Genomic DNA, 15,566 nt, shown 5'->3' on the forward strand with positions numbered 1-15,566 from the left:
CCATTTTTTTGCATTTGGAATATTTAGGCGTGTCTGACGTTTTACACGGAACTGCATACATGCCGAGATCAAAAATGATTCCCCCTCTGTACTATTTTGAGATGTCCTTTTTTGGCTGACTAACCCTAAAAGTTTTTTAAAAGAGCCTTTGGCGCCAAAGTATATTAATTTTGAGAAGGGAGCGCGCGCCAAAAAATGTGACTTTCTGATCAAAATTTTCCTAAAAACGCTTTTTTTGACCTTTTTTTAAAAAAGTTTTGACTGCGGCGCAGAAAGTTTGGTCAAATTAGGGTCTTTATAGTGGTTTGGGAGAGCTCAGAAAATCAATTTAGAAAATCCGACTCCCCTCCCTGCCTCGAGAAAATCCTAGATCTGCCCCTGGTAATTTGTTTGTGACAAAAATATCGCTAAAATCTGGAATTTCAGTCTTTCTTAAACACAATGAACCGCACCGCCATCCAGTTGTCCGAAAAATACTTGCCCCCCTGCAGATTTTGAGCACTATTTTTTGTGGGCGGATAATTATACGTTTATATATTTGGATGAAAAAGATGATATTGTTGGAACTTTCAATAAATTAGTAAACTTCCCATTTGTGTATGTCAAAGTTAATTCCACAGAGCTGAATTTTTCTTCTTAGCTTCACGAGGTTGGCAAAAAACGCAACTATTTAAGGAAAATTTGCGTGTTCCTCAGTTCTTTCAGTGGAAATAAAACTGTCACTTTCTAACGTACTGTAAAAAACTGTGCTCGGCGTCATCGGACAATTTTTGACTATTTTCTTGAGTTTCTCAGATTATCTGAGATCTCCTGATACCCTCAGCATAAAAATACTTTATAAGCAATTCTTTTGAGATATTTAAATGCTCGCAAAATTTCCAGCTCTAATACTCCGGCTTGAAAAAATTTGCTTGAAAAATCACAAAAATACAATAAAAATCTCTTTTTTGAAAACTTAACCACGACTTCATCAAAAAATCAATCAGACCTTTTAAATAGCAGTCTGACATTCCAGAGTTTTGCTCTGATACCATTTTTTTGCATTTGGAATATTTAGGCGTGTCTGACGTTTTACACGGAACTGCATACATGCCGAGACCAAAAATGATTCCCCCTCTGTACTATTTTGAGATGTCCTTTTTTGGCTGACTAACCCTAAAAGTTTTTTAACAGAGCCTTTGGCGCCAAAGTTTATTAATTTTGAGAAGGGAGCGCGCGCCAAAAAACGTGACTTTCTGATCAAAATTTTCCTAAAAACGCTTTTTTTGACTTTTTTTTAAAAAAGTTTTGACTGCGGCGCAGAAAATTTGGTCAAATTAGGGTCTTTATAGTGGTTTGGGAGAGCTCAGAAAATCAATTTAGAAAATCCGACTCCCCTCCCTGCCTCGAGAAAATCCTAGATCTGCCCCTGGTAATTTGTTTGTGACAAAAATATTGCCATAATCTGGAATTTCAGTCTTTCTTAAACACAATGAACCGCACCGCCATCCAGTTGTCCGAAAAATACTTGCCCCCCTGCAGATTTTGAGCACTTTTTTTTGTGGGCGGATAATTATACGTTTATATATTTGGATGAAAAAGATGATATTGTTGGAACTTTCAATAAATTAGTAAACTTCCCATTTGTGTATGTCAAAGTTACTTCCACAGAGCTGAATTTTTCTTCTTAGCTTCACGAGGTTGGCAAAAAACGCAACTATTTAAGGAAAATTTGCGTGTTCCTCAGTTCTTTCAGTGGAAATAAAACTGTCACTTTCTAAGGTACTGTAAAAAACTGTGCTCGGCATCATCGGACAATTTTTGACTATTTTTTTGAGTTTCTCAGATTATCTGAGATCTCCTGATACCCTCAGCATAAAAATACTTTATAAGCAATTCTTTTGAGATATTTAAATGCTCGCAAAATTTCCAGCTCTAATACTCCGGCTTGAAAACATTTGCTTGAAAAATCACAAAAATACAATAAAAATCTCTTTTTTGAAAACTTAACCACGACCTCATCAAAAAATCAATCAGACCTTTTAAATAGCAGTCTGACATTCCAGAGTTTTGCTCTGATACCATTTTTTTGCAATCGGAATGTTTAGGCGTGACTGACGTTTTACACAAAATTGCATACATGCCGAGACCAAAAATGATTCCCCCTCTGTACTATTTTGAGATGTCTTTTTTTGGCTGACTAACCCTAAAAGTTTTTTAAAAGAGCCTTTGGCGCCAAAGTATATTAATTTTGAGAAGGGAGCGCGCGCCAAAAAACGTGACTTTCTGATCAAAATTTTCCTAAAAACGCTTTTTTTGACGTTTTTTTAAAAAAGTTTTGACTGCGGCGCAGAAAGTTTGGTCAAATTAGGGTCTTTATAGTGGTTTGGGAGAGCTCAGAAAATCAATTTAGAAAATCCGACTCCCCTCCCTGCCTCGAGAAAATCCTAGATCTGCCCCTGGTAATTTGTTTGTGCCAAAAATATCGCCATAATCTGGAATTTCAGTCTTTCTTAAACACAATGAACCGCACCGCCATCCAGTTGTCCGAAAAATACTTGCCCCCCTGCAGATTTTGAGCACTATTTTTTGTGGGCGGATAATTATACGTTTATATATTTGGATGAAAAGATGATATTGTTGGAACTTTCAATAAATTAGTAAACTTCCCATTTGTGTATGTCAAAGTTACTTCCACAGAGCTGAATTTTTCTTCTTAGCTTCACGAGGTTGGCAAAAAACGCAACTATTTAAGAAAAATTTGCGTGTTCCTCAGTTCTTTCAGTGGAAATAAAACTGTCACTTTCTAAGGTACTGTAAAAAACTGTGCTCGGCGTCATCGGACAATTTTTGACTATTTTCTTGAGTTTCTCAGATTATCTGAGATCTCCTGATACCCTCAGCATAAAAATACTTTATAAGCAAATCTTTTGAGATATTTAAATGCTCGCAAAATTTCCAGCTCTAATACTCCGGCTTGAAAAAATTTGCTTGAAAAATTACAAAAATACAATAAAAATCTCTTTTTTGAAAACTTAACCACGACTTCATCAAAAAATCAATCAGACCTTTTAAATAGCAGTCTGACATTCCAGAGTTTTGCTCTGATACCATTTTTTTGCATTTGGAATATTTAGGCGTGTCTGACGTTTTACACGGAACTGCATACATGCCGAGACCAAAAATGATTCCCCCTCTGTACTATTTTGAGATGTCCTTTTTTGGCTGACTAACCCTAAAAATTTTTTAAAAGAGCCTTTGGCGCCAAAGTATATTAATTTTGAGAAGGGAGCGCGCGCCAAAAAACGTGACTTTCTGATCAAAATTTTCCTAAAAACGGCTTTTTTGACCTTTTTTTAAAAAAGTTTTGACTGCGGCGCAGAAAGTTTGGTCAAATTAGGGTCTTTATAGTGGTTTGGGAGAGCTCAGAAAATCAATTTAGAAAATCCGACTCCCCTCCCTGCCTCGAGAAAATCCTAGATCTGCCCCTGGTAATTTGTTTGTGCCAAAAATATCGCCATAATCTGGAATTTCAGTCTTTCTTAAACACAATGAACCGCACCGCCATCCAGTTTTCCGAAAAATACTTGCCCCCCTGCAGATTTTGAGCACTATTTTTTGTGGGCGGATAATTATACGTTTACATGTTTGGATGAAAAAGATGATATTGTTGGAACTTTCAATAAATTAGTAAACTTCCCATTTGTGTATGTCAAAGTTACTTCCAGAGAGCTGAATTTTTCTTCTTAGCTTCACGAGGTTGGCAAAAAACGCAACTATTTAAGGAAAATTTGCGTGTTCCTCAGTTCTTTCAGTGGAAATAAAACTGTCACTTTCTAAGGTACTGTAAAAAACTGTGCTCGGCGCCATCGGACAATTTTTGACTATTTTCTTGAGTTTCTCAGATTATCTGAGATCTCCTGATACCCTCAGCATAAAAATACTTTATAAGCAATTCTTTTGAGATATTTAAATGCTCGCAAAATTTCCAGCTCTAATACTCCGGCTTGAAAAAATTTGCTTGAAAAATCACAAAAATACAATAAAAATCTTTTTTTTGAAAACTTAACCACGACTTCATCAAAAAATCAATCAGACCTTTTAAATAGCAGTCTGACATTCCAGAGTTTTGCTCTGATACCATTTTTTTGCATTTGGAATATTTAGGCGTGTCTGACGTTTTACACGGAACTGCATACATGCCGAGACCAAAAATGATTCCCCCTCTGTACTATTTTGAGATGTCCTTTTTTGGCTGACTAACCCTAAAAGTTTTTTAAAAGAGCCTTTGGCGCCAAAGTATATTAAGTTTGAGAAGGGAGCGCGCGCCAAAAAACGTGACTTTCTGATCAAAATATTCCTAAAAACGCTTTTTTTGACCTTTTTTTAAAAAAATTTTGACTGCGGCGCAGAAAGTTTGGTCAAACTAGGGTCTTTATAGTGGTTTGGGAGAGCTCAGAAAATCAATTTAGAAAATCCGACTCCCCTCCCTGCCTCGAGAAAATCCTAGATCTGCCCCTGGTAATTTGTTTGTGACAAAAATATCGCCATAATCTGGAATTTCAGTCTTTCTTAAACACAATGAACAGCACCGCCATCCAGTTGTCCGAAAAATACTTGCCCCCCTGCAGATTTTGAGCACTATTTTTTGTGGGCGGATAATTATACGTTTATATATTTGGATGAAAAAGATGATATTGTTGGAACTTTCAATAAATTAGTAAACTTCCCATTTGTGTATGTCAAAGTTACTTCCACAGAGCTGAATTTTTCTTCTTAGCTTCACGAGGTTGGCAAAAAACGCAACTATTTAAGGAAAATTTGCGTGTTCCTCAGTTCTTTCAGTGGAAATAAAACTGTCACTTTCTAAGGTAGTTTTGTGGCTTATTCCGACCCATATATGTATAGCTTAGGGCGTGCCTCGACAAGCTGAACAGCTTTTTTGCATGTCTTTAGTGTTATAGAAACTGTAAAAGAAAATTATATCTGTTTTATCTGGACCCATATCACTAAATAAATTCAAATATTTAGACCTAGGTGGGAAAACTGGTTACTCCGAAGGTCGAATTGGGAAAATTTATTTCACATTTTTTATTTGTTTGAATATCAAGAAGATTTATAACGTTTGATTCAACCGCAATTCCATTAATCTCTGAAATTGATTGAATTTTCTGCAACTCTAAGAGCGTCCTGAAAACTCTTGAAGATAAATTTGCGATAAATTTATGGCAATTTTTCAATATTATCTGCCGTAGATTTTGTCATAGAAATAGCTCATAAAGCACGTAGATCAATTTTATATCAGTGTTTAATGAGTGATAATTTAAAAATAAATATGTGCTTACATTTAATTTTTGTTTTTATTATTTGTTTTTGATAACGGCAAAGCATCCTGTGTACGATGAGGTTCATCATCAATTAATAACTATTTTAAGAAATTTTTTTTCCCGGTTTGACTAACTTCAAAACCAAAAATACCAAATCTAAATCACAAAAAGTAGGAATAATTGAAATAATTTATCAGAAATGCAACACTAATGCATCAGTACTTTTATTTTTCATTAAAATAAAAAAACTTCCGAAATTTTCAGTTTAAATACGACGTTTTTTTTAATTCAACGGAATGGTCGGCCTCTGACATTTAAAAATGCTTTGAACTCTTGAAAGCAGACTAGAACGTTAAACATATTTGCGCTAAAATTAAATACGTTTTTAAGACCATTTTGTCGTATAAAAGCTTACAAGTTTTAAAGTACGCTTAAATGCCATATGTCTTTAACGCGTATATAAAACGATTAATAAATGGTATAGTTTATTCATAGCAAAACCAAAGTGATGAGTAAAAATATGAAACTGATTTTTCAACTCTTCGAGTTAAATCTAGATGAAAAAAACATAATAGAACTCGTAACTGGAATTAAAATGAACTCCTCATTCATTTAACCATGCATTTTATGTTTTACTCAATTTATTTAAATATTCAGTTTTTAGTGTTCGTTTATTTATTCCTTAATACATGAGCAAAAAAAAACCTAACAATAATTCAAAAAAATTGGAAACCTATTTCAGGAAATTGATCTTTGTTTGATATATTGCAATTGCGATCGCACTGATTTTTCCTAAAACTGGTCAACAAGTAAACAAGAAACCAGCCTAAAGCAACGAAGACACTTTTCTTATATAATCGCGGTCGTAACCTGCTCATTTGGAAAATCATTTATTTGTTTACCACAGCTATTTCCCCCTTTACCCTATAACTGTTATTGCTGTCCGAAATTTTATTAATCTCTCAACTACCTTAGTACCTTCATATCACTGTTATTTCATATAACTTATTATAGCTCAATCTTAATAAATAAGTCATATCTCGAGGTTAAATTGGAATCTGAAGCCATTTGGAACCAAAAATCAAATTGAAATTATCAGTCAAAGACTTTTTCAGCTCAGCCATTATGAAATTTTCTTCAACTGTTTCCCTATTTTTGTTCGGACTTTTGTTCGTTTTATGCATTTTTCCATGTTTATTCTTCTCGGTTGTTTCGGCTGAAAAAAACAAAAATGCAGTTAGTTCGGCTGACCAATCAGAAGCCGAGGAGGAAAGTGTTTCGAAAGTGAAGAACAGTGACGTCACTGATCTCTTGAATTTTCTCATTTCAGACGAAGAAGACGAGTATGGGGCCATAAGGTAAGCCAAACAGAAAAAAAACAGATGTTTTGATATGGGATTTTTCCGAAGTTTTTGGGGGTTCTGCTCTATATGTTGTGCAAGTTTTGTCTTTTGAATGATGTTGTTCAATTCGTTTTAAATACACGTTTTTTGAAACAAAGTCTATGTTCGAATTTCTCGTTCCAGGGCTGTTTCAATGTCTTAACAGAGGTTTCATCTATGAGTTTTAAAATAACATTTCAAACTTTTCTTAAATATATCTACAAACTAGGTGGAGCGGTTGTGAAATGGTTAGATCTCCGGGGCTCTCATTCGAAAAGTGACGTCACTGATCGAGAGCCACCATGATTCATGCTCGAACCGAGCGCAGAAAATTGTTTAAGAAATTGCTAGTAGTTTTTAAGCAGAGGCACAAAAGTGGTTTTCCACGAAAAGCTGAGCAGCTTGTATGTTGGTCTTTCCCTTGTCAATGCATATCGTCTCTTTTAACTATTGCGGATGCTGCTTTTTAAAAATTAAATTACTCTCAAAAGAAACAAGACTGCTCGTATCAGGGCGAAGCCCTGAATGTTCCGACTGCTTTTTAAAATTTTATGGAGAAACAACAACATTAAAAAATTAAATGTAATAAAATAAAATGAAAAAAAATTCTAAAATTTGGAATTTTTTTATGAAAATCATCCCCCCACACGCCATATAAAGTACAAAAGGATATATTTCGCTCCTTGTAGCAAAAAAAATTGTTGCATTTAAGCTTTTTTCAACCAATTTGGAACGATTTTAAGACGGATTAACTCTCCGCTTACGCGTTAATAGTGCGAAATATATCGCGCGTTAATTGTCCCAAATTGGCCAAAATGGCAACCTTTAAACCCTCATAACTTTACGAAAACTGATCACAGGTGAAATATCTTTTCAAATTTGAGCTCAGGGCAACAATACTTTTTGAATGATAAAAAAATTCCGTCTAAAATGGCTAGTTACAAAGTCGAAGTTTGTCTGAAGAGAAAAACCCACCCCGAGCACAAACATTCCGTTACTTTCGTATCGAAAGTCGGAACAATAATATATTCTGAATAGTTTTCAAGGATTTGCACGTATAAAAAGCTTTTTCCACTATTTATGTATTTTTAAAAAGCATGCAACTTTTGTGAGGAACATGAACGACATAAAAAAAGGAAATTTCAGAGACGGATCTAGGATGTTGTTGAAGAAGGCGATTTTCAAAAAATTTCAAAAAAAATTTTCCTCTCTTTTAAATTAGTTTTGTGAGCTCTCATATCACTATAAACAACCTATTTTGACCAAATTTTCTGAGCTGCAGACTACACATTGACCGGCTCCCTTAAACTATTCTTTTATCTTTGTTTTAAAAATAAATTATGGAGTAGCTGAATGCAGTGATGAACAATGGAAGAACAGAGAAACATAAGAATTAACAATTATGCTTGTAGCACGACAAAAGCGAAAGTACTTGAGCAGTACTAAGAAAAAATAGACGGCAGTTGTGTTCATTGAGGGAATACATGAACTATAAAAATGGATCATAACATTGCTTCAAATAGTCTAAAAACAACTGAGATCCTTAAGAATCAACATAGGAATTAAAGCAAACTCGTAGATCTGAATGTATCAAATCTTTTTTAAAATGGGTGTTTTTTGTAGTTACAAAAAATGACTGTGAAGCCTTTCAAAAAAACTTTTGTATCTCAATTCCTTTATTACTCAAATCCTTGCATTTTTTACTGAAGGTCAAAATCAGCGTTGAATTTGTGTGGGTCGTATGGGTGCGGTTCAACCTTATCAACATCCAAAAAGTCGCCATTTGGTACAGTTTTATCAATCAAAATTTTGTCTGACTCACTCTAAAGTTGCTCTAAAGGCACCTCCAACGCCAATTTGATTAAACTTGAGAGAAAAATTTAAAAAAGAAATCTAGTCTGAAAAACGCTTTTATAATTAAAAATAACGTTTTTTTTTAAATCAAAAGTTGCCTGGGGTCTAGACATTCTTAGTAAAATAGGGTCTTTTTGTATTTTTGAAGAGCTCAGAGAATCATTTTGGTCAACTTGACCGAACTGAAAAAGTCCGTCCTCTCAAAACAAATCCGAGATCCGGGCCCAAAATAATTTTGTTCCCAACAATTTTAGTACTAACTGGAAAAACTGTCCTATCAAATTAACAACTGTTCCAGTTTGGAAACTTTCGGCCTATCCAAAAAAAGGTCAAAACTGTTTGTTAATTTTCTTAAACTGAATCTCACACTTTTTTAACTTTAATGGCATTTTTGTGACGTTTTGAAACGCTGGCTGTAAATAATGACTTACTTTTTTCTTTTAATTTGCAGATTTTCGTTTTCTTTTTTTTTGAATTTTAGTTTGAAAGAAACGCTTTCAGTTTCTGTCTATAAGTTTTTTGGTTCGAGCAAAATGCAATACTTGCTCTCTACAATATTTTTTCATATTCTTAGTTGAGAAATAAAACATTTGCATTTAATTCAAACATTTTCTAAAAATATAAAATGTTCGTTCCGACTATTGAAAAAAAAACAATCATTGAAATATTAAAATAGCAATTTTAGACAGTAGTTTTTAGTTATCATTTTGAAAACTTTAGTGTCACGACTTCAAAAAAAAACGATATTTTGTGGCAACCAAAATATAGAATATTATTATTTTTTTTGGTTTACAACGAACGATGCGAGCAGAGAGTCAATGCAACTCAGGACAACAATACCTTTTGATTGATATAAAAACAATTTTGTCAAAAATGGCTAGTTAAAAATTCGAAATTTGTCAGGAGAACAATATCTTTTGATGATATAAAAAATTTTGTCAAAAATGGCCAGTTAAAAAGTCGAAATTTGTCAGGGCAACAATACCTTTTGAATGATAAAAAAAATTTTGTAAAAATTGGCTAGTTAAAAAGTCGAAATTTGTCAGGACAACAATACTTTTTGAATGATATAAAAAATTTTTTGTCAAAAATGACTAGTTAAAAAGTCGAAATTTGTCTGAAGAAAAAAACCCAATTCCGAGCACAAATGTTCCGTTACTTTTGTTTCGATAGATGGAGCAACAAATCTCAAAATGTCCATTAAGAACCTAAATGTTTTTTTTTCTCCAATTTTAAGCGCTGCGTGAAAAATGCTCTATTCTGATTGGCTGAAAAATCGAACTCAGAACCAAGTTAACATCCACCCCCTAAAAGTATTTTGGGGGAGGATGTTAACTTGGTCCAGCTAGTCATATCATTTTCAAAAGATAGAGTTATAGGACTAACTTTTTAACTTAAAATTTTTTTTCTGTTGTTAAAATAATGTTTTCATACCATTATATGTTGTAATTTAACTGTGAGCAACCTTATCTAAATTAAAAACTTTTTGCTGCTGTGGAAAAAATGATTTTCTGAAAATTAGATTTTCTAGTCATGCACTTTTCATAGTATGAAGATGCATAACTAGCATTTTTTTCATAGATTTCATGTATGAAATTGTGCGACTGGTTTTTCTTACGTGGAGGTCAACACGGGAATTTAATTTGAGTAGTAACTACTGTGCTTTTTTATCGTGTTATTTGTTACTTTCCAGGTACGACAAGACCCTGCGTCCCTTGTTCGGTGGGGAGGGGGTGCAAGTGGGCATCACCATGAATCTGGACAGTCTGGGACCCATTGATGAAGTGAACATGCACTTCAGAGTCGACATCTCATTCAGGTAGTTCTAACTCGGACTGCGGTCAGTTGACAACTACTATACAACCAATCATAAACGTGACATGTAAGCAAACCTACGAAATAAATTATTACTGATTTCTTAACTTCAAATACAAATCGTAACTACCCGGGTTGACCAAAAATGCTAATCATACACTTTTCATGCAATTCCATAAGTACAGAAAATTGTTTGAAAGTTCTATGATTAGTATTTTTTCGTATATGGAAATTGTATGACTAGCATTTTCCCATAACCCAAAAATATTGATTTTTTACACTTCTTGGTTGTCTCATTTCTCAACATTTTTTAGTTGTGTTCGTAACCGACAAACAAGTGACCAAAACTGTGGTTACTCAAGCGTAGAGTAACCAAAGGTTTGACCGTCTCGCATTAAAAATGCATTGAAAACGGTCTAAAATCTCTTAATTCTGTCTCAAATAATTAATATAACGAAAAAATCACAGCTTCAGTTTTGACAAACATTTTCAACGATGATTTTTTTTGAAATTTGAATTTTTAAATTATCAATCATTGATCAAGGCATACATAAACATGTATAAATTGTGCGGACAAAAAAGTAAATTTTGCGTGCAAATTTTTTTTTTGAAGAATGTTTGTTTGAGTACAAAATTCGATTTGCGGTTGAAAAAAAAAACACAAAAAATTGTTTGGGCACTTTCAAAAATACTGGGACACATTTTTGTAGTCGCTATCAAAAAAATGCTAATCATACAATTTCCATATATGGAATATGTATGATAAGCATGTTTTTTTTTGGTAATAAGTTTTTCTTTTTTATTTAGTACGCTACACCGAGTTTTATGCCGAAACAAGAAAATAGTTCTTCGAAAATTCGATGACATCATTTTAGCAAAAGGAATGATAATTGCATGACTAGTATTTTTTCATAGACTTAGTTTATGGAAATGTATGATTAGCTTTTTTGGTCTTTCGAGGAAAACCCGGGTAACCCGATTTTGTTGATGATGTAGATATTGTTTATGCTTGTTGATTTCGTTTCTTCTTTCTTTGTTTTTCAACTAATCTAATCCTCAATTTAAAAAGTAAGTTTTTTTTGTAATTCGTATTTATTTCAGGCAGTTTTGGAGGGACAGTAGACTAGATTTTGCACAGTACAATGGGCCACAGTACACTCACAACTTGACACTCTCACACGAGTTTCTAGAAAGGGTGAGTTCTGGGAAATTATGTGCACATATACTACCATTTCTGTATACGATATAATCATACTGCATTCGAACATTTTATAGAGGAAAAATTATCTCGAAAACGGAGACGAAACAACCCCGAAAGATAAATTATGATAATCATCTCGAAAGAGCTACGTGAACTGCTTCGTTCATACCAGCCTGCAGGGACGGATATGATTTTCTCGAGTCAGCCTGAAAAAAGCAAACATTTGGTGTTCATGATAAATGGTAAAAGCAAAATATAACCATTTCGTTCGGGATTCTTTAGCGTTTAGCAACAAAATTGCAAGTTTAAAAAAAAAATCAGAATAGGCTTTACAGTTGATATTTTTCAAAATCGGGTTGATAATTAGTTACTAGGTGCTCTAGGAGGGATAACAAGACCCCATATAGGTATCAAGATCCCAAAACTGATCTTTTGAGCGCTTTTTAGATTTGGGTTCCGGATACCTACTTCCCAGACTCTTTGGACGCCTCGAAGCAGGATGTCATGGTGCCCAATGTTCTCATCAGACTATCTCCCGATGGATCCATACTCTACTCATCAAGGTAAGTTCGTATCATTGATATTGAAAGTTGCAAAAATCCGATACATAATATTTTTAATTGAACAGAACAATTTGCCTATTTTAAACAATTTTTGCGCTCAGTTTAAACTTTCAAGCGACCTCGAGACAAGTTTCGAATCTAATTACAATCTCCAACCCTTTCAGGGGAGTTTCTTAAGTAGACCAAAATGGTCAATTTTTGGACCAATCAGAATGCAGTAAGTTAGAATTCTCAAAAGAAAGCTCAGTGCTAATTTACTGCATTTATTTATAGGTATGGAGATTAGGGGAGGGGATTGTTAAGTAGATCCCAAAATTTTAGTCTGAAAAGTAGCTCTTGTATGCTAACTTTTTCTGAATTATGGTAACTGGTTTTTATGTTTATTTTTTCGGTCTGTTCCGATTTTTAGCACCTAATGGAGATTTACAAAAGATTGAATCGATAGATATAGTTAAGCAGAGAAAAAGTCCCAGCTCAAAAAAAAAAATCTTTTTTGGAAAAAATTCAAGCTCAATTTTTTTTCAAATTCAAATTTTGAAATTTTTTTTTCGAGAAAACCACAAACATTGTTATATTTTGTAAAGCAAAATGATTTGAAATTGAAATCAGTTTAAATCGATTGTTAAACAGACAAACTACTGTATAAAAATCCATTTACGATAGACCATTTGATTACTTATATCGGTTTAGAATGGGGTTAAATAGGTTGTTACGTTAAAAAAAAACATTTTTTTTTTGCATAAAAAATGGTTTTAAATCGATTCAAATGGATTTTTGCAAGGTAGTGAAAATCATCGAAATCGCAACTAATAATTATTTAGCATAACTTTTTTCTTGTTCGGAAGCGCGAGCACATTTTTCTGTTCAAAAAATTTTAAAGAGAGCTACAGAGAGCATGAGTCACTCGAGGAGACTTTTTTACCGCTAAATTTTGTGTTTAAGGGATTCCCTTTCAAATTATGTAAAACTAAGGGTTCCCGCTTTAATGAGAAGTACAAATATACAACATTTTTCAAATGTCAATTTAATATCATCGTTCTAGGCTCAATTGTTTAGGCAAACATCATATAATTGAAAAGATCAGCTTAGATTAAAAAAATTTGTTGCAAAAAATTTAGATTATAATTATCTTTATTGCTATCATTATCGTTATCCTTATTTTCCGGCCGAGCATCAAAACTAAATTTAAATTGAAAGAATAAACTAAATTTTTTCCGCTAAATCTCTATTGTTTGATAGTTTAGAAAGTTTGAATATAGTTTGAACTTAATCTGTAAAAAATGGTTATACAAAAAAATCGTTGAAAATTGATTTATATCGGTTTAATATGATTTTATTCGAAATTTCATATGTGTGGAAAAATGAAACCAAATGATTTTTTCAGGAAAACTGAGTTTCTGTATAATTTTTTGCGTTGGTCAAAAAGGTTTTGGTATTTTTTTTCTGAAATCATAAGTGCATTTTTAATAATTTCAGCGTTTTTTATATCGCACAAAAGCGCGCAAGCGCGTCCTTAATTAGTGTTGCAACAAATGTTCAAATCAAGAGTTCGAACGTTTGACCGGAACGTTCGAACGTTCATTCGAATGTTGAACTACAAAAAATTTCTGAGAGGTAATTTTTTTCCACAACCTGCGCAAACAAAATTGATAAAATAATCAATTTAGAGTCACGTAGTTAACAAATACCAATTATCACACATGAAGATTTGCATATCAACGTGCTCCCCAGATAACAAACTGCGTTTTTTTTTGTTACCACATCACCAGCTGTACTAAAAACACGCTCTAAGGGTGTGCTCGATCCTTTTCCAACCAAATACAGAGGAGCATGGGTGAATTACAATAAAATTGAATAATCTATATCTTATTGATGAAATTAGCATTGGAATGTCAATCTCGCGAATTAACGCTCAGACGTTCGAACTATTCTTGCAACACTATCCTTAATATTCTCTGGGCTCCATTTCACAACCCCCACATTGGTAGTGACAAAAGCGTTTCCACGTCTCTAAGTCAAAACAAAACAACAGCACAAAAGCTGTTCAGAAATCCAGAATTTCCAGAATTTCCAGAATTTCCAGAATTTCCAGAAATTCAGAATTCTAATTTTGCTGCAGTCTGATTGGTCAGAAATTCGAAAAATTAATTCTGCTTAACAATCTCCCCTTCTTTAAAGTGTGTGTGTGTGTGTGTGTGTGGGGGGGGGTCGAGATTTTCAACTAGATCCATTTTTTGTTCAAGAGTAACGGTGATCACGAAATGTCCGATGGAGTTGGCGGCCTTCCCCCTCGACACCCAGACGTGCATCTTGAGACTAGAGTGCTACGGCTACACCGCGGAGGAACTCAGACTCTTCTGGAAGGACGGAATAGACTCAGGTAAGCCACTCACGAATATCTATCTATCTATATTACACTCTAACAACCTGTCGTACGTTCACATGCAAAAAATAGTTCACATTTGCACAATTTTTTGATATAAAAAGGACATCATTTCGAAGACTTGTTTTTTTTGTAAATCGGATTTTTGCAGAATATATTTCGTGTATTCTAAAATTTTTACTCAGCCTCTTGGTTCCGCTGAGCATCATATAGGGCGTAAATGGTATGTGCAGACAAATAAAATGCAAAAAAATCTAAAATTTAATTAATTAGCCAATTTATTTATTATTTTCTACAATAATAATATCAGTTGACCTAGAGAAGATAGTTAACAGAGTTGGCTTCTCCTTATAAAACCCGCTCATGCAGTTATGAAACATGTGCAAATCAGAAAATGACAAAACCACGGCCGAAAACAAAAAAGTTTAAATAAAATCTTAAATGCCTAAAAAAGGTTAAGCTTCTTTTGGATCTATATATCTTTTTATATCCCCCTTTGGTACCTATTAACGATATGAACCTATGAACTAATTAAACGGTAATCATCTGTGATTTTTGTACCTAACGAATCTCCCACAAACCCTTTTTTTGCAAAAGGTTGGGGGGAGTTAAAGAGATCACATCTTTTAAATGAATGTGTGTTGTACCGTCACAGTTACAATGAAGAGAAAAGGAAAAGACGGCAAAACGGGTAAGACGCATTGCACTTTAAAATTGGTATGTTGTCATGGATAGATTTAAATTGTGCTCGTGGAAATGCTTCCTAATTTTAACGATCATAATAATTGCAATGATAATAATTAGTATCGACATCAAGTCGACGGGACTTCAAGTCAAAGTACAAAATTTAGACCAAAAATTATTTATAATTTCGAAAACAGTTGAGGATCATAAGCTCAGAGTTTTTTTCATTGTTTTTTACAGAATTGAATGTTTTGGATCAGTCAACGATATGATTTTTTTTCAAATTATAGTTCATCCATTTCAAAATCCGGTTGCTCTTAAACTTAAAGATCTCTTGATCAGCTTTTAGGAAAAAATAGTGATTATAAACAACTGAAT

The 15,566-nt window shown here is 33.6% G+C and overlaps 1 protein-coding gene across 3 annotated transcripts in view; it reads left to right on the plus strand.

The window, feature by feature from the left end:
- The first annotated feature begins 5,774 nt into the window (after positions 1-5,774).
- LOC134855183 (gamma-aminobutyric acid receptor subunit pi-like) overlaps positions 5,775-15,566 on the plus strand; it is a 28,251-nt gene continuing 18,459 nt past the window's right edge. For 2 of the 3 annotated variants that reach the window (XM_063871614.1, XM_063871615.1), the window contains exons 1-6: positions 5,775-6,664; positions 10,236-10,361; positions 11,459-11,552; positions 12,006-12,121; positions 14,365-14,501; positions 15,160-15,195. In XM_063871614.1, the coding sequence (XP_063727684.1) occupies positions 6,432-6,664; positions 10,236-10,361; positions 11,459-11,552; positions 12,006-12,121; positions 14,365-14,501; positions 15,160-15,195 (742 nt within the window). In that variant the 5' untranslated portion in view covers positions 5,775-6,431. The remainder of the gene's footprint in view (positions 6,665-10,235; positions 10,362-11,458; positions 11,553-12,005; positions 12,122-14,364; positions 14,502-15,159; positions 15,196-15,566) is intronic. The other variant, XM_063871616.1, reaches the window with a different exon arrangement.

The sequence above is a fragment of the Symsagittifera roscoffensis genome, chromosome 10 (assembly GCF_963678635.1).
Source record: "Symsagittifera roscoffensis chromosome 10, txSymRosc1.1, whole genome shotgun sequence".
NCBI classification, from domain to species: Eukaryota; Metazoa; Xenacoelomorpha; order Acoela; family Convolutidae; genus Symsagittifera; species Symsagittifera roscoffensis.